At 37.3% G+C, this 22686-nt stretch overlaps 1 protein-coding gene, 7 non-coding genes and 4 pseudogenes across 8 annotated transcripts; 3 read left to right on the forward strand and 9 right to left on the reverse strand.

The window, feature by feature from the left end:
* The first annotated feature begins 2342 nt into the window (after positions 1-2342).
* Positions 2343-4968, forward strand: LOC113340982 (aspartyl protease family protein 2-like). Its single transcript, XM_026586023.1, has one exon. The coding sequence runs from the start codon at positions 2601-2603 to the stop codon at positions 4257-4259; it is 1659 nt and encodes a 552-aa protein (XP_026441808.1). The 5' UTR covers positions 2343-2600; the 3' UTR covers positions 4260-4968.
* Positions 4404-10017, reverse strand: LOC113340983 (annotated as a pseudogene).
* Positions 6545-6627, reverse strand: LOC113341112. Its single transcript, XR_003355784.1, has one exon. It is a non-coding gene; the product is annotated as a small nucleolar RNA R11/Z151 (small nucleolar RNA).
* On the reverse strand, positions 6725-6865 carry LOC113341119. Its single transcript, XR_003355790.1, has one exon. It is a non-coding gene; the product is annotated as a small nucleolar RNA snoR134 (small nucleolar RNA).
* On the reverse strand, positions 6937-7018 carry LOC113341121. The gene has a single exon (XR_003355791.1). It is a non-coding gene; the product is annotated as a small nucleolar RNA SNORD25 (small nucleolar RNA).
* Positions 7109-7191, reverse strand: LOC113341114. Its single transcript, XR_003355786.1, has one exon. It is a non-coding gene; the product is annotated as a small nucleolar RNA R11/Z151 (small nucleolar RNA).
* Positions 7635-7724, reverse strand: LOC113341106. The gene has a single exon (XR_003355779.1). It is a non-coding gene; the product is annotated as a small nucleolar RNA R24 (small nucleolar RNA).
* Positions 7801-7891, reverse strand: LOC113341107. The gene has a single exon (XR_003355780.1). It is a non-coding gene; the product is annotated as a small nucleolar RNA R24 (small nucleolar RNA).
* On the reverse strand, positions 7960-8050 carry LOC113341108. The gene has a single exon (XR_003355781.1). It is a non-coding gene; the product is annotated as a small nucleolar RNA R24 (small nucleolar RNA).
* Positions 8199-8301, reverse strand: LOC113341116 (annotated as a pseudogene).
* A 414-nt stretch (positions 10018-10431) lies between the features above and the next one.
* LOC113340877 lies at positions 10432-11787 on the forward strand (annotated as a pseudogene).
* A 4502-nt stretch (positions 11788-16289) lies between these two features.
* LOC113340879 lies at positions 16290-22604 on the forward strand (annotated as a pseudogene).
* The last annotated feature ends 82 nt before the right edge of the window (positions 22605-22686 follow it).

Below are 22686 nucleotides of genomic sequence, written 5' to 3' on the forward strand. Positions count from 1 at the left end.
ACAGAACTCTCTAGCTTTAAATTTAGCAAAAATCTATTCAGTCTGTAATATTTCTAAGAACTGGGGAAATCAGGATGTCCAAACCTTATTACAGCACTTAAATGAGGGGACTGAAGGACATCTGATAACTAGTAGTATGTAATCCTGAGGGCTGTTTTGCCTATTTTCTTATAAAAAAAAGGATTGCAAAGATCTTATAGACAAGACTACAGCTGCACGCACACCTTTCATCTGAGGAACCTGTTGGGGCCTTGTTTAATATGTCTATTTTTGGTTTTGTTAAGTCCCTCAGAATTCTGGGGTTAAATAACATTTCATCTTAAATGACAAAGATGCACCGTTGCATACACTGAGAATCAGGGGTGGACCTATCATTGGGTTAAAGATGGCTTTAGCCTCGGTAGCCTTCCCAGTACACAAGACGGAAAAAAAAAAGAATCTGCTCAACCAAGGTTTGTAGCCCCTGGTGAGAATCTGCTCAAGACGGAAAAAGGAAATTTATCCTTCTTGAATCCGTCCCTGGTGAGACTGCGCTATCGCTTAATCTTACATACACGTCCACCTCATACACTTTTTACCTTTATATTCTCTGGCATTTTTAAATTCTTTTGTACACTGGTTGGGAAAAATTCCTCACTTGTGTGCAGTGGAGTCTGAACATGTTCATTTCCATTAAATGAAAAAGATAAAATCCGGGTGTCCTTGCATATTGTTTTTCAATCGTTTCCGGCAGCATATCATTGTTTGAAGGCTAGTGGCCTAGTGCCATCTAAACACACCCTTATTGAATTAAATTATAGGTGGTGACTTTGTCTTGTACATATATTTGATCAATGGGGCCGCCTTACAGAGCATGCTGCTGAAATGCCGGCTACATTGTTAATATCAGACTTTACTTGTTTCCCAATATCGATTTTCACATAACTGGCATTTGTTTTGTTCGGCTTTGCTACATACATAACTGGCATTTTCACGTAACGGTAGTAAGGTCACCCTCTCTGCATTGGAATAGGATGAGGCATGAGTGAATCCCACCTCCTCTCACACGGTGCATACACTTGGTTGTGTATAAATCATTCTCGTGTTTTGTTTTGAAGAAGATATGTGGGGAACTGAAAATAAAGTATCACATGGATGGACAACCAACCTCCTAGTGTGGGAATGTTTTTTGTTTTTGCTGGCTCTTCAATCCAATCCCGCAAATACTTTCCTCCTTTCCTTTGAGAAAACTACTAGTTCATCAGTTTTGTTTTCGATGTCAACAAAAGCTCCAAAAACAACTCGCTCACACATGGGCCGATGTTTCACCATCTTCTTCCTTGCTTCCCACTATATTTATTTCTCGTGAGATTTGAGGTTTTTGCGAAAATCAAGGCGAGTTAATGGCAGACATCCCTCCTCCTACCTCTGCATTTATGGCGCAACCTCCTATACTAGGTGTTGTACTTGCACATACCCTCCGACGGTGTAAAATGTTTATGGTATACTATTTACCAAGACATTGGTCCAAGCGTCCTACAGCGTCTCCTAGGAGTACTTGAAGCAGCAGCAATACTGACAGACCCCTTGGCCTATCATCCCGGACCACAGTCCATTGTTCCCCCGGTGACGGTGAACTCTTAGGAGCCGGCGGTGGGTCTTAGACTGACCACAGGCAGGGGCACCCACATTGAAACAGTAGATTCAGGATGTACTAATCAACTTTGAACTTTCGAGTGTTTGCAGTTGCACCAAGTTAGTAGACTTTTCATTGGTGGACTTTAGATTAAGCTTTGGACATTGATTAACCAACAATAATGCCGCTGTATTTCCCATAATGAAGAAAAAGACAAAGGAATCAGAGCCAACCAACGGTGTCGATGTGGTCAATTATCACACGTGTCAATAAATCTGGACAAAAGAATCCAAAAAAATAGTCCTCTTTTTCAAAATTGTTGAGTCGGTCAGTGTCTGAGCTGTGCATGTTGTTTTGGGTGCCTCCATCCATTCAAACTTAGTAATTTAAAGCAAAGAATCTAAGCAAGGTCAAAGCCTACTACCAAAACCACAAAAGTGAAGAAAAAGAAAAGAAGAAGAAATTGTTCAGAAATCAGAATTGGAAGAAGATGAAGACGAAGAAAATTAGCAGGTTTAATTACTAACACTACCATTACCAGCACATTTTATAAATAAAAATCAAATTTTTCTCTGCTGCTTTCCTCTAACTTTACACTCTTTTCTTTTATATGTTTTTCAAATCAAAACCGCGTTTTTCAATAGTAATGACTACTGACTGACTTTTAACTCTCTGACATTCAATGGTCTTCCATTTAGACCTTCTTTGATTTCTCTTCTTTATAGAGCACACTGCGTTTTTATTCTTATTTATTATAATCTCTCCCACTTCTTCTTCTTCTTCTTCTTTTCCTCTTCATCTCTCTGATCCGTCTCAAATTTCTTTCTTTTTGTTCTTCTTTCTGCAATCCCAAGCCCAGAAAAAAAAAACCCTTTTCTTTCTTCAATTTGGGTTCTGTTTCAGAATAAATTTTCTGTAATTCTCGGAGTTCTCTGACTGGGAAGAGTTTTCATGTAGGAAAAAAGAAGAAGTAACAACGGAAGCCATGTATTTCTTCAACAAGATACTAGTTGCCAGTTTTCTTGTGTCTTGTTTGTCTTGTTTCTTGTTAGCAGCAGGTAGTAGTAGATTTCATGTCTCTGCTTCTTCAGTTCAATCTAATGAATCAACACTAGCTGGGATTGAATTCCCAAATCACCCAAGTTTCAGTACAGGTAGTAGTTCAGATTGTGATGATTTTCAAATCCCAATTCCTGAATCATCAAATCTCAATAAACCACTAGTAAAGCTTCCTCTTAGACATAGAAGATCAGTAGCAGAAACCCAGATGGGGAAAAAGGATTCTGTTATTCATTCCACAATTAGAGACCTTTCCAGAATTCAAACTCTTCATACAAGAATTTCTGAAAAGAAGAATCAGAATAGAAATTCAAGATTAGAAAAGAAAGAACACCACCACCACCACCACCACCACCACCATCAGCAGCAGGAACAAGAGGTATTAAATTCAACAGCAGCAGCACCAAATTATCAACAACTAACTGCAACACTTGAATCAGGAGTAAGTTTGGGTTCAGGTGAATATTTCATGGATGTTTATATAGGAACTCCACCAAAACACTACTCATTGATTCTTGATACTGGTAGTGATCTCAATTGGATTCAATGCACACCTTGTCATGATTGTTTCGAGCAAAACGGTCCTCATTATAATCCATACGAATCAAAATCTTACAGAAATATCAGTTGTCATGATCCAAGATGTAATCTCGTTTCATCACCAGATCCTCCACAAACTTGTGATTCCGGCAGCAGCAACCAGACATGTCCTTATTACTACTGGTACGGCGACAATTCCAATACCACTGGAGATTTCTCACTGGAAACCTTCACAGTAAATGTAACAACACCAACTGGAGCATCAGAATTCAAAGCAGCTGAGAATGTGATGTTTGGTTGCGGGCATTGGAATAGAGGTTTATTCCATGGAGCTTCTGGATTATTAGGCCTAGGCCGAGGACCTTTATCGTTCTCTTCGCAGCTTCAATCGGTTTACGGACACACATTTTCTTATTGTCTTGTTGATAGAAACAGCGATTTGAGTGTTAGCAGTAAACTGATTTTTGGTGAAGATCCAAGTCTTTTGAGCCATCCCAGTCTGAATTACACTACATTGGTTTCAGCAACAAGAAATGACAAAGAAGCTTCTTCTGTCGATACATTTTACTACGTCGAAATCAAAGGCATCAGGGTTGGAGATGAAGTGCTTGAAATTCCAGCAGGAACATGGGAATTGTCAGAACAAGGGGCCGGCGGAACGATAATCGATTCGGGCACTACTCTTAGTTACTTTGCTGATCCTGCATATGAGATGATAAGGAAGGCATTTGTGAAGCAGATTAAGGAGTATCCATTGGTGAAGGATTTCCCTGTACTGGCTCCTTGTTATAATGTTTCTGGTGTGAACAGGATTGAATTGCCTGAATTTGCTATTCTTTTCAAAGATGGAGCAGTGTGGGATTTCCCCGTGGAGAATTACTTCATTCGACTTGATCCTGAGGAAATTGTGTGTCTTGCAATCTTGGGTACTCCTAGATCGTCTCTTTCGATATTGGGTAACTATCAACAACAAAACTTTCATATTTTGTATGACACTAAGAAATCTAGATTAGGCTTTGCACCAATGAAATGTGCTGATGTTTAAACATTCAAGAGGAGGGAGGTGCAGCTTTGATAATAAGAACAACTCCATGTACAGAATACTTCAACTAGTCCAGACGAGATCCTTCTCTAAAGAGAAGTGACACAAAGAGGATTTATGACAATAGATTCGTTATTTATTTTTTTCTTTCGTTGTTCGATTTTTATGTAATTTTTGTTTTCTCAATACAACTTAAACTCTCATATACAAAAATCAGACCTAGTCCAACTAAATTACCAGCTAGCTTTCTTGGTTGTTGTTTCTCCACATTATCTATCACATAACTTGTTGTTTCTTTCAGCTCCTCCGCCAAAAAAATAAAGTCAGTAGAAGATAGTCTATGTTACTATATATCTTTCCTGCTGCACCTGTAGAAGCTTTGCTGAAGATTTTGCATCCAGGTATAGGGAACACACTTCCTCAAGATCAGCCTTCCAAGAAAAGAAAAAAGTCGATCAGGGGAACAGATTAACAAAGGCCAAATATGATTGAACACAATATATTTGGTGTAGTGGTGCATACCTTGCGTATTCCATCACGACCATTCATTCTGGCCACGATGCTGGCAGGCGATAATAGCTGAACAGCATGCCTGAAGGAGGGGGGGACAAGACAAAAATCCATCAACCAACCCACAACAACTAAGAGTAATAAGATCTCTAAATGTACAAGGCGAATTAAGTTCAATTGATGCCAAGCCAATGTTAGTGGATATTATTGTAGGTGTCTGCACTAATTTTGCAATTTTAAGTTCACATCTTAAGGCTTTAAAAAATGTTTAGATGTTGTCTCGAAATCTCAACCATATTGCTTATATTATCATACCTTAAGGATGCCTGCTGCCCAATCTCCCAAGATAAGCTAAACTCTCTTCATCTACAACCAGTTCCTCCACCTGTGCCCGAATAGCTAAAATCTGGCAAGTAACAGAAGAGATCTGAGTAAATGACTAAGACTCTAATTTATATAAAGTTCCTTACTGAAGTGATAAATCACAAACCTGTATCATATCTGCAGGTCCATATGTTTCAGTTCGAATAATAACAAGACGGTCTAATAAATCAACAGGTATGACGTGTGGACTACTAATATCAGTTCCTCTGCAAATTGAAAATACAAGAGGTGAGATTTGATATCACAATATAATACACTTCTGGTAAGAGTGAAGAGTTCTCAGATTTCAACCTCTAGAATTGAACTATCTTACCTAACATTGCAAATTCCCCTATTCGTCGCAAAAATTACTATTGGAGACAATGAACTCTCCAATGCGCGGTTCATGTAGGAGAAGCATTCCATATCCAGCATGTGCACCTGCAACGTAAAAAAATGTTCAACCATGAAAAAGATTTAAATTAGCAGACACAAGAAGTTCAGATTAGAATTTGAGTACAGACCTCGTCAATAAATAGAACTCCAGGCACAAGTTCCGCCACTCCTTCATCAATGTAGCGATTAACAACCTATCAGGAACATTGAACTATTAGTTAAACCAGTCTCATTTTCATCCTCGGACTTGCTCAAGAAGCCACACATTAGGTTGAGATCTCCCAAACGATCACAGATATATGTTATGGATGTGTACCTTGTTTATTTCCTGTCGTAGCTTATCAGTGATCTCAGTTTTCCTTGGTTTCATCATCTGTCCCATTAGAGACAATATATCCTGTCCTCCTTGTGGTCGAGCATTTGCTGCATCAAGATCGTGGAGCGCCACATCCTGTAAGAATATAAGACTAATTAGAAAACAAAATATTTCAAGAAGCGATTAAAAACTAAAGCCAAAACAGAGTGTAACACTGATTATCTATCATTGTCATGTCAACCAAAATGAACCAGTTGACTACCTCAGTGCAAATAAATTTCTTTGCACTAATGTCCCCCTTGTGCACTAACCCCTGGGGAGTGTAACCCTAATGTGCCCCTTGTGCATCAACCCCTTGGATATTCAAATTGTGCAGTCATCTTGGCAATCAATAAATCAATAAAATCAATAAATTACCGTCTAGAAAGGAATAAGTAAAAAAATTATCATCAGCAATTGCAATGAACACAGGAAAAATGTGGATTCCAAAGGCTCGACATCTCAAGTACTGATTGCTGAGCAATTGAGCCTCAACATCTAGCCTCGAGAACTCTAAACAACAAAGTACATAAAATATTATAAAAAGAAGCCAATTTTGCTTGAAGAATATACAAAGTAAAGTTTGTAAGAGATGTTTCAGACATCCAAGAAAGGAATAAAGCAGCATTAGCTCTCAAGCCCGGCGAAGACCAAAAGCAGATTCAGGCTTCAGTGTGTGTAACATTCAGATCATTGATAAAATCTCACTGAAATCCGCTAAGATATAAAATTTATCATCGTTAGCCTCTTAATCTACGTTGACAGATAAATGAACTGAATACGCAACTTTTAACAATACTCTCCAAGACAAACACAATAAGCTCTCTAAGACAAAGACAATAAGGAATGTGGCAGTTATTTTGACACAAATAAGCTGTTGAAGAACTAAGCGAACCTGCAACACTAAACAGCATATATCTAGCATGAGCATTGGGGCTTTTTTCGTCATCGTATACTTCGGCGAAGCTCGGGGTGCAACATGCAAATAGCATTCTATAAATGAATGCCTCATTTATAATTATAAATGCAAAAAAAAAAAAAAGTGGAATAATTATAAATGCCTCAGCCCCTTAGATGTTCAAATTGTGCGGTCATCTCCGCAATCATTACAAGTCTATGTGTAGTCATCATCGGCATTTTTACTAATTTAAACAAAATAAAAACCCAGTGTCTGGAAGAATATAACCTTGAAGCAAGTTTTGGAAGTAGATTCAATAAGAAAAGATTTAGGCTTCAGTGTGTGTAACATTCAGATCATTGATAAAATCTCACTGAAATCCGCTAAGATATAAAATTTATCATCATTAGCCATTTTAATCTGATTTATTGACATAATATTTCTTTGAGAAATGACGACCTAGTTAATCCATAGTATTTCAGACACCGGTATAGAGCGTTGCTAGTGAAAACTTACAATGCTAACCAAAATATTTAGCAAGGCAGATTATAAGTAAACACCCGGGATATAAAGTGTTTTTCCAGGCTAGATTTAAGAGAGCTTGGTACCAAAGCACAATTAAGAAACTATCCCTGATGACAGGACACTGATGGTGATGGTGGTTCAATTTGAAACTGAATAAAATCGATGGGGTTCAGTGCAGGATGGCAAAGCTCAGATAAAAACCATGCCCAGCTAAATTAACTAAATTTACCAGTTAAAGACTTTGCATTCAAATAACGAAAACCAAAGATCTTCAATAGTGACTCTACCAAAAGAAAACCTGGCTAGAAACATGTCACATATTGATCGGATGTAAGCTCAGAAGCCAAGCGTAAGAATATTTCATAGAAAAACCACTTCCTACATGGGTTCTTTTTACAGGTTAGCTGCTCATCACTGCTTACAACAGAAAAACTTTCTTTTTATAAACTAATCCAATATGAAATGAAATAAGATCCTATATAACAGTCAAAACAATAAAAGCTCAGAAGCCAAGCGTAAGAGTATTTCATAGAAAATCCCACTTCCTACATGGGATCTTCTAACATGTTAGCTGCTCATCACTGCTTTTAGAAACATATCGGAATAGAACTACAATGCAGCCTACAGTCACTTGCCAAAGGAAGTTTAAAAGAATCAAAGCTCAGAAGCCAAGCGTAAGAGTATTTCATTGAAAACCTCACTTCCTACATGAGCTTTCCTTACATGTTAGCTGCTCATCACCGCTTAATAAGTTTAACCCTTATGTACAAGTAAATTTCAACTAAGAATGCACGAAGCCAATTAAGTAAGAGTACCCTTATCGCTTTGTCAATTGAGACATTAGAACAATAATCAAAGAGTGTTGCAAAGCGAAACAAAAGGGATTTATTTATAAATCATCATCAGAATAGAAATGTTTTTCTCATTCACAGCATTGGCTTACGCTGTGTAGGAAGGTGTCCTAAGATTATAACTTTCATATTTCATCACTTGATGACACAAAACAAATCCAATCTCTATACCCAAAGAAAAAATAAAAAATCAAACCCTAATGTCAAACTTAGATAACAGATTCAGAAATTTACTATTAAACATCAAGGGAAACAAATTCCTCAGATCAAGTGTTACACAAGGGGTAACCCTAATGCAGATCAAGGGGTTGTCATACATCCATAATGCTCGCAAAAAAGGAACATGGTAAATTGCATGAAATTTAGAACTAACCTGAACTATCTCCTTTTTCTTATGGACCTCTCCTTTAGGAAGTGGAACGTACTCCTCTGCCTCGAGATCAAATTCTGTAGCAAAAGCATCGCTTCTACCCACCCTTTTCACTGCTCCACTATTGGCCTCTATATATATAACATCTCCGACAGCAACCTGAATTGTAGAATTTGATAAACATGTCATGTAAGAATTAATCTTGATGAACTCTAAATCTCATCAAAGATAGTATAAGTAAAAGTTCATGAAAGCTGAAAGTACTTTGCTGAAACTTTTGATGTGGATACACAAAAATGACTGGAATGTAGGAATTAAACGCCATTACCTTTTCCTTTAGTAAAGCATCATAAATGGTTGGGTCCAGCTTTAATTGCTTAGTTCCTTTGACAGTTTTCAGCCTAATAATGACATGGCTAATACTCTTCCCATACCCACCAGTGATGCTCTCAGCTTCTTCCGGTGAGAGCTCAGTGACCTAAGACAACAGCACATAGTCTTATGATTATTTCAGTTCACATCACAAAGAATAGTCAAAGCTAAATTAGCGAGTATCTTACCTCCCCTTCATAGACCTCCTTATTTTCCTTCATACGTAAACCAATAGCCCTTCTGAAATTTTCCATCAGAACCTCAGTTTTCTTTACTTCTGATGAATATACTTCTGATCCAACCATTGGGCAGAATGGAACCTACATAGAATAAAAATACAAAATTTCTGTAAAAGTTGATTACACAGAGAACCCATCAAGTATCAACAACTAGAAATGCAAACCCAAAACAAGTTTTGACTATGCAACAGAGAATGAGGACCAAACTTCACAAAACTGTAAAACCTTCCAAGCGGAAATCAAAATCTTAAGACAAATGTTCAACCCAAATACAGAACAATGACAGAAAAAAATGAATTCTCCACAAGTAAATACATATAGAGATAATCTGAAATTACCTTGCTTCCAAGCTCCTGAGATATCCCTAGAGCCAATGCTGTCTTTCCAGTACCAGGAGGTCCAGCAAGTAATAAAGCACGCCCGGCCATTTTCTTTTGCCTAATCATATCAACAACGAGACCAGCTGCTTCTCTTGCACCAATCTGACCTACAAACCCAGCAGCCATAGGAAGTGCATTCCCATTGGGCTACAAACAAGAACAAATTACTCTTAGACATTCAGTTTCTTAAAACCCTAAAACCCCATTTTTTTAAAAAATTTCTTAAACCCTAAAAAATAAAAAATTCATCTAATCTAACAAAATAAAGAAAACCCAGAGCAGATAACCAAGAACAAACCAAGTTCATAAACCCTGAACCCTAAAAAAAAATCTGATTTCTATAAGAGAAAGTAACAAGAGATGAGGATATACCTCAAGACCAAGTCCTTTGATATGAGTATGAGTAGCTACTCTTTGTTTCTTTGTTGTTGACCGAACTTCTTCGATCTTCATCTCTCTTTCTTTCTCCCTTCTCAAAAACAAAACCTAGCAGACAAATAATGGTCTGGTCCGGCGTCTACTTCTTCAACACAGGAAAAGGCCTATTGTGATATGGGCCAGACGAGATCATTTAAGCGCAGACACATTTTACCGGTGCCAAAGGCAGCACCATGGTCCAACTAAATTACCAGTATTTCTTTTTATCAAAAGACGCCTCAGTATTTATATTTTAAGTAAAAATGAGATTCTGGAGGTTTCCATGTTTCCTTAACAGGCTCTGAATTAACAAGCACATTTTCAGACTTGCATAAGAAGAAGTCTGATTTCAGACTTGCATAGGAAGATGCTTATTGATGTGTATAAATACCCCTTCACAGAACCTAGTCAGATACATCTCAACCTCGCTTCTCCAGGTTTTCTTGGCGCAAAAAATTCATTAGCTGCTCTCGTTTTCTTGTTCATGATGATGTCGAACATGCATCAGATGTGGATGCAACTGAGTAGTTTTATGTTCATCCTGCAACTCATTAAGCAGTTTGTCCCGCAAACAGTCTATTCTTACGTCGCATTGCTGCAAAGTCGTATTTCCAAGTTAACAGATCCATATATTGATATTAGCATTAACGAAATAGTTGACACCAATTTTTTGAGCATAAATCGTGCTTATGGATTAGTGGAAGCTTATCTTAATCCTAAAAGTTCCAGACCCGCGAAACGAATCAAGTGTCAACTGCCACAGGAGGGTAAGAAGCTGATCTTTAGCATGGATGATTATGAAGAAATTCTCGATGAGTTCTGAGGTATCAAAATCTGGTGGTATTTACACAGAAAGGACGTCAAACACCAGTATGCGATCGAACGACGGCAATTGAGGCTTAAGTTTCACTACAAACATCGTGAAACCATTATGAATGATTATCTAGATCATGTCATCAGAGAAGGAACCACCATTTCTCGAGAAAGCCGACAGTTAAAGCTCTACTCAAATAACCCAAATACAGGTAGATTTCAGGATAATCCATCAATATGGAGTAACGGGGTGTTTGATCATCCGGTGACATTTGATCACCTTGCCATGGATCCAGAGAAAAAGAAAGAAATTATAGATGGAAAACAATATTATGCCAAAGTCGGTAAGCCGTGGAAACGTGGATATCTCCTATATGGACCACCTGGTACTGGTAAATCGAGTATGATAGCTTCGATGGCGAATCTCTTGAATTATGATGTTGAACTTACAACTGTTGGGGATAATAGCGAGCTCAGAAGGTTGTTGCAGGATACAACAGATAAATGCATTATCGTTATAGAAGATATTGATTGTTCTCTCGATCTCACGGGTAAACGCAAGAAGCAACAAAAAGAAGATGAGGTCGAGTCAGATGAGGACGAGTCAGACGACGATAAGGAAAATGAAGGAAGTAATGACAAGAAAAGCAATGTTACTTTGTCAGGGTTATTGAATTTTATCGACGGGTTATGGTCTGCATCCGATAAAGAACGGATCATAGTGTTCACTACCAACCATGTAAAGACGTTAGATCCAGCCCTAATCCGAAGAGGCCGAATGGACAAACACATTGAAATGTCATACTGTTGCTTTGAAGGGTTCAAGACACTGGCAAAGAACTATTTAGACCTTGACTCGCACGACTTGTTCGAACCGATTGGTTCACTGATCCGTGAGGTTGACATGACTCCAGCTGATGTTGCTGAGCACTTGATGCCCAAAAGCATGAACAAAAATTATCAAGGAGATTGCTTAAACAACCTTATTAATGCTCTTGAGATGAAATGCAATGAGACTGATGAGATAAAATCCAAAGCTTGATTCGCAAGTTTTTTCTTTACTTTCATTTCCTAGCTTTGTTTGCGGCAGTTTGTTTTAATTTGAAGTGAACTAGTACTAGTTTCTTTTATTTTAGTTGAGCTTTTCTTAACGAAATGGAATAAAATTGGGAAAAATACGGTTCAGTCCAAAATCCATCTAAATATATCAGTTAGTCCCGACCCATTCAACTAGGTATTTATGAAATGTACACAAATAACCTTCCTGATTTATAATTTAGTCCAAAGTGACTCATGATGATGTCATCAGTTTTATATAATATAAAAAAAAATCAATTTATCTTACGAATCGTTTGTCCAAAATTCACAAACTTTATATATTCGGAAAGCTCTTTCCAAGAGCTACAAAAAGAGTACCCATATGACTATATAGTTTTCATTTTTAATTTTTTTTAATATACACTAGTATAGATCTATATACACATCTACAAAAAAATCAGAAAATCCAATATCAATGATAGCCAGATTGCCCACTCTAGTCTATATAGACCGACAAAAATATCAACCACGCCAAGCTCTAGTTAGATAATAGCCGTATTTCCAGAAGTTGGTTTAGCAGTCAACCTGTATAGAGGATAAAACGATAAAACATGAGAAATCGCGGGTTGAAAAAGAAGGGATTAACCTTTCACCAACAACCATATAAAAAACAAAGCAAGAAAACAATCAAAGTAAAAAAGTTAATCAGTTACTGACTTAAAAGAGACACAATCTACTTGGGTCTATGGAAAAGGCCACACATAGAGAATACCAGCGTACAAGTATGTACAATCTACAAAAAAAAACAAAGTAGCGTATTTATTCAAACAAAACAATCCCTGCATTCACCACAGAGAATTTCAGTGAAGAAAATATGCACACGTCTACCAAAATATGACTGAACGCTCACCATGGTTCATAATAGCATACACAACCTTCTCCAACATGGTTGATACCCTACATATTACAAACACATAAATAAAAAATATATACGTTGTACATTAAAGTGTACATGCTATATAAACAAAAACATATACTACTGTACAGACATGTACACCTCTACAGAAATCCTAGCAAATCCAACGTCCATACAACTAAACATGACATACATCCATGAGAATGAACAATGGTGTACAGCTATGTACAAATCTGTAAAACTCCAGAAAAGGATACTACACTTAAAGGTAAAAATCTATGCAGCTGCAGCATAAGCTTATCAAGTCAACCTTTTTCTCATGTGCACATATTTGCACACCCAAGTTATTTATGCAGGAAAAGCTTATGAAGTCATTTTTTCAAATGTGCACTAGATTGTACACCCTGGTTATAGTTTATGTGAACCTGTTCGCTCTCTTTCTACATTGCTATTCAAGCATTCCAATCTTCCTAGAAAGAATGTACACACTATAACAATCTATAGTAGTTGAAAGAAATGAATGATATACCTCTTTGGTACTGAACTGAATGAAGGTAAAACCTCGTGGATCTCCTCGCTTTGGACCACGAGTGTGCCATAAAAAATTCTCTGACTCGATCCTTCCATAAGGAGAAAACATCTTGATCAAGACCGACCTATAGTTAGGAATAAAAATCATGTGCACTAGATTGTACACAGCTATGTCAACATGTGTACATTTATGTGTACATTAAAAATCATGTGTACATTAAAAATCATGTGTACAATTATGTAAACATTGACAATAAACAGGTGTACAACTATGTACACATTGACAAACAGGTTTACAACTATGTACACGTTAACAATCAATTGGTGTACACTAATAACTTTGGCTCACATATTGCCTTACATAAAATATACTTCTTACGGCAGAACAGGTAGCAGCTCCTTATCTTAAGGAAGTAAACCTAAGCACGTGATTGACAGAGGACACATGGGTGCTATGTTAAATAAATGGGATAAAGGGAGCACTGTTCTACTCTCTTAATGAGTAGTTAGCTAGCATTTCATTAAAAAAATAAGGTAAATGATAAAATATTTAAGTGTCCAGACGAGTTTACCTCCGAAGAAGCCTCCTTATAACAACTTCGTCAAGGTCAAATGGCCTATTGGTAGCAGCAAGAAGAAGTGCACGTTCTTTGTCCTCCGTATTCAGACCGTTCTAGTTTACTAAAACTCATTTTTCATTTTGCGCATAACCTCATGTTGCCCTGGATTTTCACGTCTACTCAACATGTTGTCAACCTATACGAGAAGAATCCAATCGAGACCAAATTAAAGCAATTCTTGAGAAAATAAACTGTGGGATCACTTTTTCATAAAAAAGTTAGCTAAAATAAAACAATGCATGTCAGAGACAATACTCCTAACAGTCGAGCAACGACAATTTTAAAACCCTGATGACAATCTTCTCCACAAAAACAAGGAAGAAAGGAAGATGAGTAGGGATATATATATATATATATATATATATATATATATATATATATACGAGGATACGTGAAACGCTTATTGCCCATAGAGACAGAACCCACTCAATAAAATTGATCAAGATGCTTCAGCAAATCGAATCCTCATGTTGCCGTAGTCGAACACTGTGTGGTAGTTACCCATGAAAATATCTCCCAAGATCCTGCAAAGAATAAGAATCCCACCCAAAGAATGATAAATAACAGTTCTTAACCTCCACCAAGCTAAAATGCCAACTGAACAAATATTTCTAGGATAATTAAGATCAAGTAGAGTTAACAAGGAGTGGGCCACATGGAGCAGGTATATCGAAAGCTGTAAATCCACTAATGCACTGAGCTGCTGCTCCCTCTCCGACCTTGAGAACATACTGTTTTAATCACCAAAACCAAGAAACAGAAGTCACTATGAACCATTGTTGTCATTGGAGTTAACAGTGAAAATGCCTAGCATGGGAATCGAACCCGGAATTTCAATTGTTGGCAAAGGCCGGCATGAAACTCGAACTAGTGACCAACCAGTATCAGGGAGTCCCCCTGGTCAATTTGGTTGTTCCCCGTGGGTTAAACGATTACTTTGCTTTGAGTTATAAGTTAAAGTCAACGGTGAGCAACTAAGTTTTGATTAATACATGGAATGAATAACAAGCCTCATATGAGTTAATCTCAAATTGTTTGCCAGCTCTAACGAGAAAATTCAAAACTAATCAACATACCTCATCAACAAAGATAACACTTGGAGCTATTTTACTAGCTAGTGAGAGCACTGCTTTTTCCCTCTTTCGCTGGACCATTATGAAATAATGAAACATGTGTACCAAACGATTAAGCATGAACATTAGCTAGTGTAAATGGGTACCCAAAATAAGATCCCGACAACTCATTCTCTCAAGTGTTGGAGACTAATATAAAAACTTCCAGTATTGTGATCAATATATTTAACTTGATAGTCACTAAATCATTCGTATAAATTAAGATATATAATGTATTGTAATTCAATACTTTGATTATCTAGCTGAATTCAAATATTACAAGGTGATAGGAAACTTTATGTACCTCTGCTGAAAGGAAGTCCAAACAAGACAAGGGAGTTCCCACTGTTTTTCTGAGACATCTTTGGTGTCTGCAATTTTTTTGCCAGTCTCCCTTTTCCCGTGACCTTAAGAGGCAACTTAAAGACCAAATCCGGTTAAATAATTTACGCATAATATTCCTCTTCTAGTTCCACCTGGAAAAAGAACCAATTGGATCTAAAAATCAACAAAACACGCTACTAAAAAAAAGGATCTCAATCACATATAAGAATTCCAATCCCTATTAATTGAATTAAGCTTTAAAAAGAGAAAAAAGTTTTATCAAAATCAAAAAACCTAAAATCAAAAATCGAATCAGGAAAAAAAAATCAAAAAACAATTGAATCATCAAGTTACAAAAACAACCAACGTTTTGTTCAATTAAATTGAAAATAGTGATAGAAGGTTGAAAAGTAAGTATCCGAAATCGATTAGAAAATGAAATCGAATTAAGATTAACGGATAAAGAGTAATCAAAGTAGTTAAAATAATAACCTCAAAACTAATTGATCAAATGAACATTAATTCTCACATGAAGAAGATCTGAATCTCTTCATTTCTAATTTGTACATGAACCTCAGCACCGATCGATTTCAATAGTTTCAGAGAAAAACTACACAGATAAGAACAAGATATGGAAAAACAAATCCTTAATTTGAAAAAGGAGTAATAAAATTTCATTATCGCTGCAGAGCTCTGCTGATTGATGACAACGAAGTGAAGAACTAGTTTGTGAAAAAATGAATACAGTATACGATTTTTTTTCGGGGGATATTTTTGGCATGAAAAAAGAGAGTTTTGGACCGAATCGTTAATAAAAGGACGAAATCGCTCCTCATTATGTAAATTTGGACCTCTTGGTACTAGGCTTAAGAGGACAGGACTAGAGTGTCTAAAGCCCAACTAATATGGGATTAAACGTCAATTTCTACAATAAAATTCATATTTCATAAATGTGATCACGTTATATTCGCTGGCATGAACACGGCATGGTCCGGCAGCTAATATGGGTCTTAAGAGTGGTTGTTTGTCTGATACTCTCGTTGAAGGTCAGAACTGGTATTCTGTTTCTCTCTCTACTCCCCCCATTGATTTAACCTTGTACAAGGGTTTATCTGAACTTGTATGAATCTCCAATGTTCAAAGGTTAAATCTTTATTTGAGATATTTCTTCACAGATTTAAAGACCTTTACGATCGAAGATAGATTTTTTTTTTTTAATCAATGGGAAGAAGATTCCTAGATAAGCAACTTGTGTTTCCACTGCAATCTCAACTTGTGTTTCCACTGCAATGTCGACAGGTTGTAAGTTCGAGATTACGATTGGTTTCAACGAATAATGGTTTACTGGGTTCTCGACGTCGATTGATTGTTTTCAATGAATTCTCTGAGAAACTAAAAGGGGAGGTCAAAGAAACATTTGGGCTTGGAAAGCAAGATTCTCCAGGATCCGGAGAAGCTACATCTCAGAATGCTAAATCTGGTGATTCCCAACAATCATTTTTCAACAGGTTCAAATCCGCCGTCTCTTCTGCTGCTCCAACAGTTTCCTCGGCCTTCCAAAAGATTAAGGTAGTAACATTGAGAATCCTCATGTCTACATTGCAACGATTTAATCAATTGATTGATAATAAGAAAGATAATGAAATACAGATACATGACATGAGTTTATACTCTCTATCAACTCAATTCTCTCTTGCACTCACACCTGCTGCACACACTCACAACCTACACCACGCACAGTCACTCGCACACTTACATACATGTTATTACCCTCCCTCAAGCTCAAGGGGGCTTGAAGAGGCGACTTGAGCTTGCACGCACAGTCACTCGCACACATACTCGAAATAAACCAAACTAACCTGAGATAATGTAAGAGAAAAGGCAAACCAAAAGTATTCAGGCATCAACAATAGTAGGTGGTGCAGTTGTGACAAACCAAGGCCCAAATTGGAGGTTGTAGATGCATAATCTTTGTTTCAGAGGTGTGAAAATGTTAACAGTAGCACGTAGCAACTGAAGTATATAGGAAGCTTTCACACTTGTAGGTGGATGTAGTAGTTGCAGGTGGAAATATCAAGCTCCAATAGAAATAGTTCATTGCAGTGTAATAAGGCCATCATGAGTTGCATAAGAATTGGCACCCCTGTATGATACGTAGAAATTCTGCACCACTGTATTCTGTAACATTACTCCTGCCAGAATTGAGCTGCAAGTTCATCCAAAGCTGTAACCACACTATCTTGCTAGCAAAAGAAACGTGGCTGAACTTAAGACATATACGGTGGAAAAATGATCAGCGCCAACAGTAATAGCCTTAGCAGCATTGAACAACTCAGCTGAAGTACACACATATAGATCTGATAGAAGTATATCATTGCTCATAGTAGAAATGCATGTATATATATTCTGAAGACCCTGAACCAAATGGAATATAGAAGTATAGAGATAGGAATAGCATGCCAGTGCTGCAGTAGGTGGTCAGCATTTGTCTTCAGAGCATAAGCAGAAAACAACACTTTCGGCACAGTCACAGGCACATCAAAATAAAGGTACAACAATAATAGGTGATGTAGAACAGGATCAGGTGAACCATATCAAGTAGCATGAGGTAGCAGCTAGTATAATAAGATGAATCTGACATGAAGCACTTGGACAAGTGGCCGATAAAACATCTCGCACCAAAACATAATATTCATCCACATACATTGCTAGCCTTGAACTGATTGAGAGTAAAATAATGCAGACAATACTGAGGACTTGAACTCACACCTGATGACTTAAGCAGATTGAGCATTAAGAAGCAATAAGCAGCCAAACCAAATAAGATTTGCTTCACTTAGCTGGAAGAAGCTTCAAATCAGAATTAATAATACAGTGACAAAGAGAATCACTTTGAAGAGCTTCTCAACATTATTGCTGATACCATAGATTACTGACAACATTATAGATGATTCCCATTATTTAGTCATTGCAGCAGGGCTCACTTATTCCAGCTATTGTATGTATCCATTCACTACATGTTGCAGATAGGGAGCTTCAGCCAACTAAACCAAGAAGTAAACAACACACAAAGGAAAGAACAGATTCATGAGCTGAATCCATTTATTGCCGGTATTGAAGATGAACTTCAACTGAATTATTCGAAGAGTATGAAAAATAGAAGAACCACAGGTTGCACATTGAACACATATGCAAGCTGAAAACTAGGTTGCATACTGAGTGTATACAAACTCAACAAAGAACTCCAATCTGTACTTAATGTAACTCAGCAACTCCAATTCGATGTTCAATCGCAGAAACACCATTAAAAAACGCAAGATTCTTCAACACATATGTGAGGACTTCCTTGAAGTAAGATATGAGACCAACAACTTCTCAATCTTCTGCTGAATCCAATCGGTGGAACGACTTTAAGTTTTCGCTCTAACTAGACCTTGGTGTAGCGGAATAGAACGCGCTCAGACTATCTCAGCATCAGGAATCAAGAACAACATATCTTGATGAAGAAATTATATGCAAAATACATGCTAATTATGATGTATAAAGCAGTTGAAGATGAAACTGGATGTAGTTGAGCAAGTGATGTAGAAATTGAACACATCTAAAGTAATCTAAACATGAAATTGGAGATTACCAGCAGAGACTCAATTTTAGTTGATGAGGTAAGAGATTTCAATCCAAACACCAAAAAGGAAATTGAAATAACCAAGAGCTCAAACCCTAAACGGAATTTTAGATCTAAAATACATGCTTAATTCTGTTTGTTGACGTAGCAGAGGTATCAAACCAAATCAAAACCTTAATTTCTACCAGAAAACACCATTAATGGAGGTGGATGAAGAAAATTACCTATTGATGCTGTTGATGTAGATAAAAACAAATAGATCCGTCAAATTAGTCGCAAATCTGAGATGATTCAATCAAATCAGCCTTCGAATTTCGATTTACAGTAGCAGCAACAGAAGATGATGGATTAATGGTGGTGAAGATTATTGAAGATAAAGTAATGGTGGTTTTGATGAAGAAACAGGCTAGGATCGGTACCCTCAAAAATTGATTTCTGAGTCTGATACCATAGTAACACAGGTAAAACCTGATATCTACATTGCTGCGGTTTAATCAATTGATTGATAATAAGAAAGATAATGAAATACAGATACAAGACATGAGTTTATACTCTCTATCGACTCAATTCTCTCTTGCACTCACACGTGCTGCACACACTCACAACCTACACCACGCACAGTCACTCGCACACTTACATACATGTTATTACCCTCCCTCAAGCTCAAGGGGGCTTGAAGAGGCGACTTGAGCTTGCACGCACAGTCACTCGCACACAAACTCGAAATAAACCAAACTAACCTGAGATAATGTAAGAGAAAACGCAAAGGTACATACATGTTATTATAAGGAAACAAAGGTACTTGCCATGGTGAAAGATGAATTAAGTGGAAAACTTAGTAAGAGAAGTTATATGCAACATGAAGAAGCCTCCTCTTACCCCAAAGGAGAAACAAGTACAAAAATTGACATTGTAATTGTACCCACAAAGCAATCACGTTGGGAAGCATTCAAAGAAAAGATGCAAGGTAACCCTGTAAACAAGCGTATAAGTGGGATTAGTGAGCCTGTTGTAGCAATGAGTCAAGAGCTTAAGGAGGATGTGCTGGACGCAATAGAAAAAAGTGATCACCCTGTTGTTTGCAAAATTCATGAAACTGTTTTTGGAGAAACAAATGCTGCCATAACGCTCAAGGAAATACATCGTCGGGACCCGTCCTCCTCGTTACCGTATTTTGTTGCAGAAGTTCAAGAAATGATCAGGACGACCCTTATTGCTTATTTCAAAGGTGATGTGGAAACACTGAAGAAGAATTGTAGTGCTGAATTAATTGAGAGATGTAAAGCAGAGAAGCAAGCTTACGAAAGCCAGGGAATGTTCTTCAGCAATAAGATCTTGCATATATCCGACGTTCAAGTCCATGAAACTAAACTAATGGGAAACAGTCATGTAATCATTCTAGGGTTCCAAACTCAGCAAATTTACTGTCATGGATAAAGAAGGTTCAATAAAAGGAGGAGGAAAGGATACAATTCAAACTGTATCACATCAATGGGTAGGGGTGCCAACGAGTCCGGGTAGTATACTACTGGAACTGGACTCGGTAATTTTAATCGGTTCCGGGTCCTAGCGGTTCCGGGTCCGGTTCCTATTTTGATGGACCCGGAACCGGATCCGATAAAAACCTTAAATACCCGTCGGATCTGGGTATTTATCGGGTCCTTTAAAATCAACCAAAATTTTTTATAATCTATTTTTATATTTTTTACATTAGCTTGAATCTAATAATTTTTCATATAAAATTATTATTATATGTATGTAATTGTCCTAATTAAGGTTAAACATAAGAGAATAGAGGAGAAATGAAAAAAAATTAGCGAAATTACACAAAGTCTTCCAATTTTAAGTAAAAGATAAATATTCGGGTACCCGATACCCGACGAGTATCCGGCGGATAAGACCCGTTAGGACCTGAAAGCTTACCGGTTCTTAACGGGTTTACTCGACTAATTATTTTGCTAATAGGTCCAATCTTAGGACCCGGAACTGGACCCGATAGATCCGGATCCGGTTCGATTCCGGGTAATCGGGTACCCGTTGGCAGCCCTAATCTAATCTAATTCTCATTTTTGTGATGTCTTCATTAATATTTTTTAGGCTCTATTTTATCACGGGTCTGCCATTGTGGAGTTAAGTCTAATTACTCATTTGAAAAGAAAGCTCAACCATCCATCTTTCACTTTTAGAATGGCACCCATGTCCTACATTCATAGCCATTATTAGTATCTATTAGACTTATTGCTCATTGGATTACTGGCTAAACAATAAGGGTGATCCCGCCAACCGAATTCATATAGGATATGTACAAATAAATACATATAGAATTCCCACCAATCGAATTCTTGACTGTAATCACTTTATACGTGCGGTTATGTTCCAAAATGTTACTTTTGGCATGGTACCCCGTATTGAAAAAGAGTGATCCCGCAATTATGAAATCCACCAGACAAAGTCGATTTTATTACGAGGAGTCGGTTTTGTCCAAAATACTCGGCTAATCCCTGAACCAGTAAAGCTCTTGTGCCGTTGACTTGGGCCAATTGGAAGCGATCTACCCTTTCAAATGTTACAATACAAAAATAATTTTCTTTATTCTCCATTGCTTCTCACCAGGGTGGCGAAACAAAAGAAAGACATGACGGCAGTCATTCCTTTCATCAAATAGATATCCGAAAAAGAAGAAAAATAAAAATAAATGCACATTTATGAAGTACGAATTTTATTCCATTTCGTAAAGAAAATCTCAACTAAAATAAAAGAAACTAGTACTAGTTCAAACTAAAACAAACTGCCACAAAGGAAATGAAAGTAAAGAAAAAACTTGCGAATCATGTATTCGATTTTATCTCAGCCTCCTTGCGTTTCATCTCAAGAGAATTAATAAGGTTGTTTAAGCAATCTTCTTGAGAATTTTTGTTCATGCTTTTGGGCATCAAGTGCTCAGCAACATCAGCCGGACTCATTTCAACATCAGATCCTTGTTATTCACGGATGATATCTTCCAAAGAAACAAAGGAGAACATACTCTTCCAGCTGGTTTACTTCAGCCATTACCAGTACCCTTTCAAGTATGGCAACACATCACCATGGATTTCATTGAAGACTTACGTCTATCCTATAAGAAATATGTTATTCTTTTTGTGGTTGATAGGCTTACAAAGTACAATTACTTCATTGATCTTACTCATCCATTTACATCTTGTAAAGTGGTTCAAGAATTTTTAAACAATATTTTCAAGCTGCATGGTCTCCCTTCTTCAATTGTTTCAGATAGAGATAAAATCTTCATAAGCAATTTTTGGCAGGGACTATTCAGGACAATGGGTACCCACTTGCACATGAGCTCTGCTTATCATCCACAATCTGATGATGGTCAAACAGAAAGAGCTAATGCTTGTTTGGAAAACTATCTTAGGTGGATGACTGGATATCAACCAAAGCACTGGATTAAGTGGCCTTTTCTGGCTGAATTCCGGTACAACACCAACCATCATACCAGTTTGAACATGACCCTCTTCAAGCCCTTTGTGGTTACACTCCACCTCACCTTGCTTTTCCCAATAAAGTCCTCACTTCTGTGTCTATTGTTGAAGATTACCTCCAACAAAGAGATACCATGTTGGAACTACTAAGAGATTCTCTCCACAAGGCGCAAGAGACGATGAAGGTGTTTGTATAAAAGAAGAGATCTGACAGAACCTTTGAGGCGGGTGACTCGGTGTATCTCAAACTTCAACCATACAGACAATCTTCTACTACTTTCCGCAGGAATTTT

This window comes from Papaver somniferum, unplaced genomic scaffold (assembly GCF_003573695.1).
Source record: "Papaver somniferum cultivar HN1 unplaced genomic scaffold, ASM357369v1 unplaced-scaffold_24, whole genome shotgun sequence".
Lineage (NCBI taxonomy): Eukaryota > Viridiplantae > Streptophyta > Magnoliopsida > Ranunculales > Papaveraceae > Papaver > Papaver somniferum.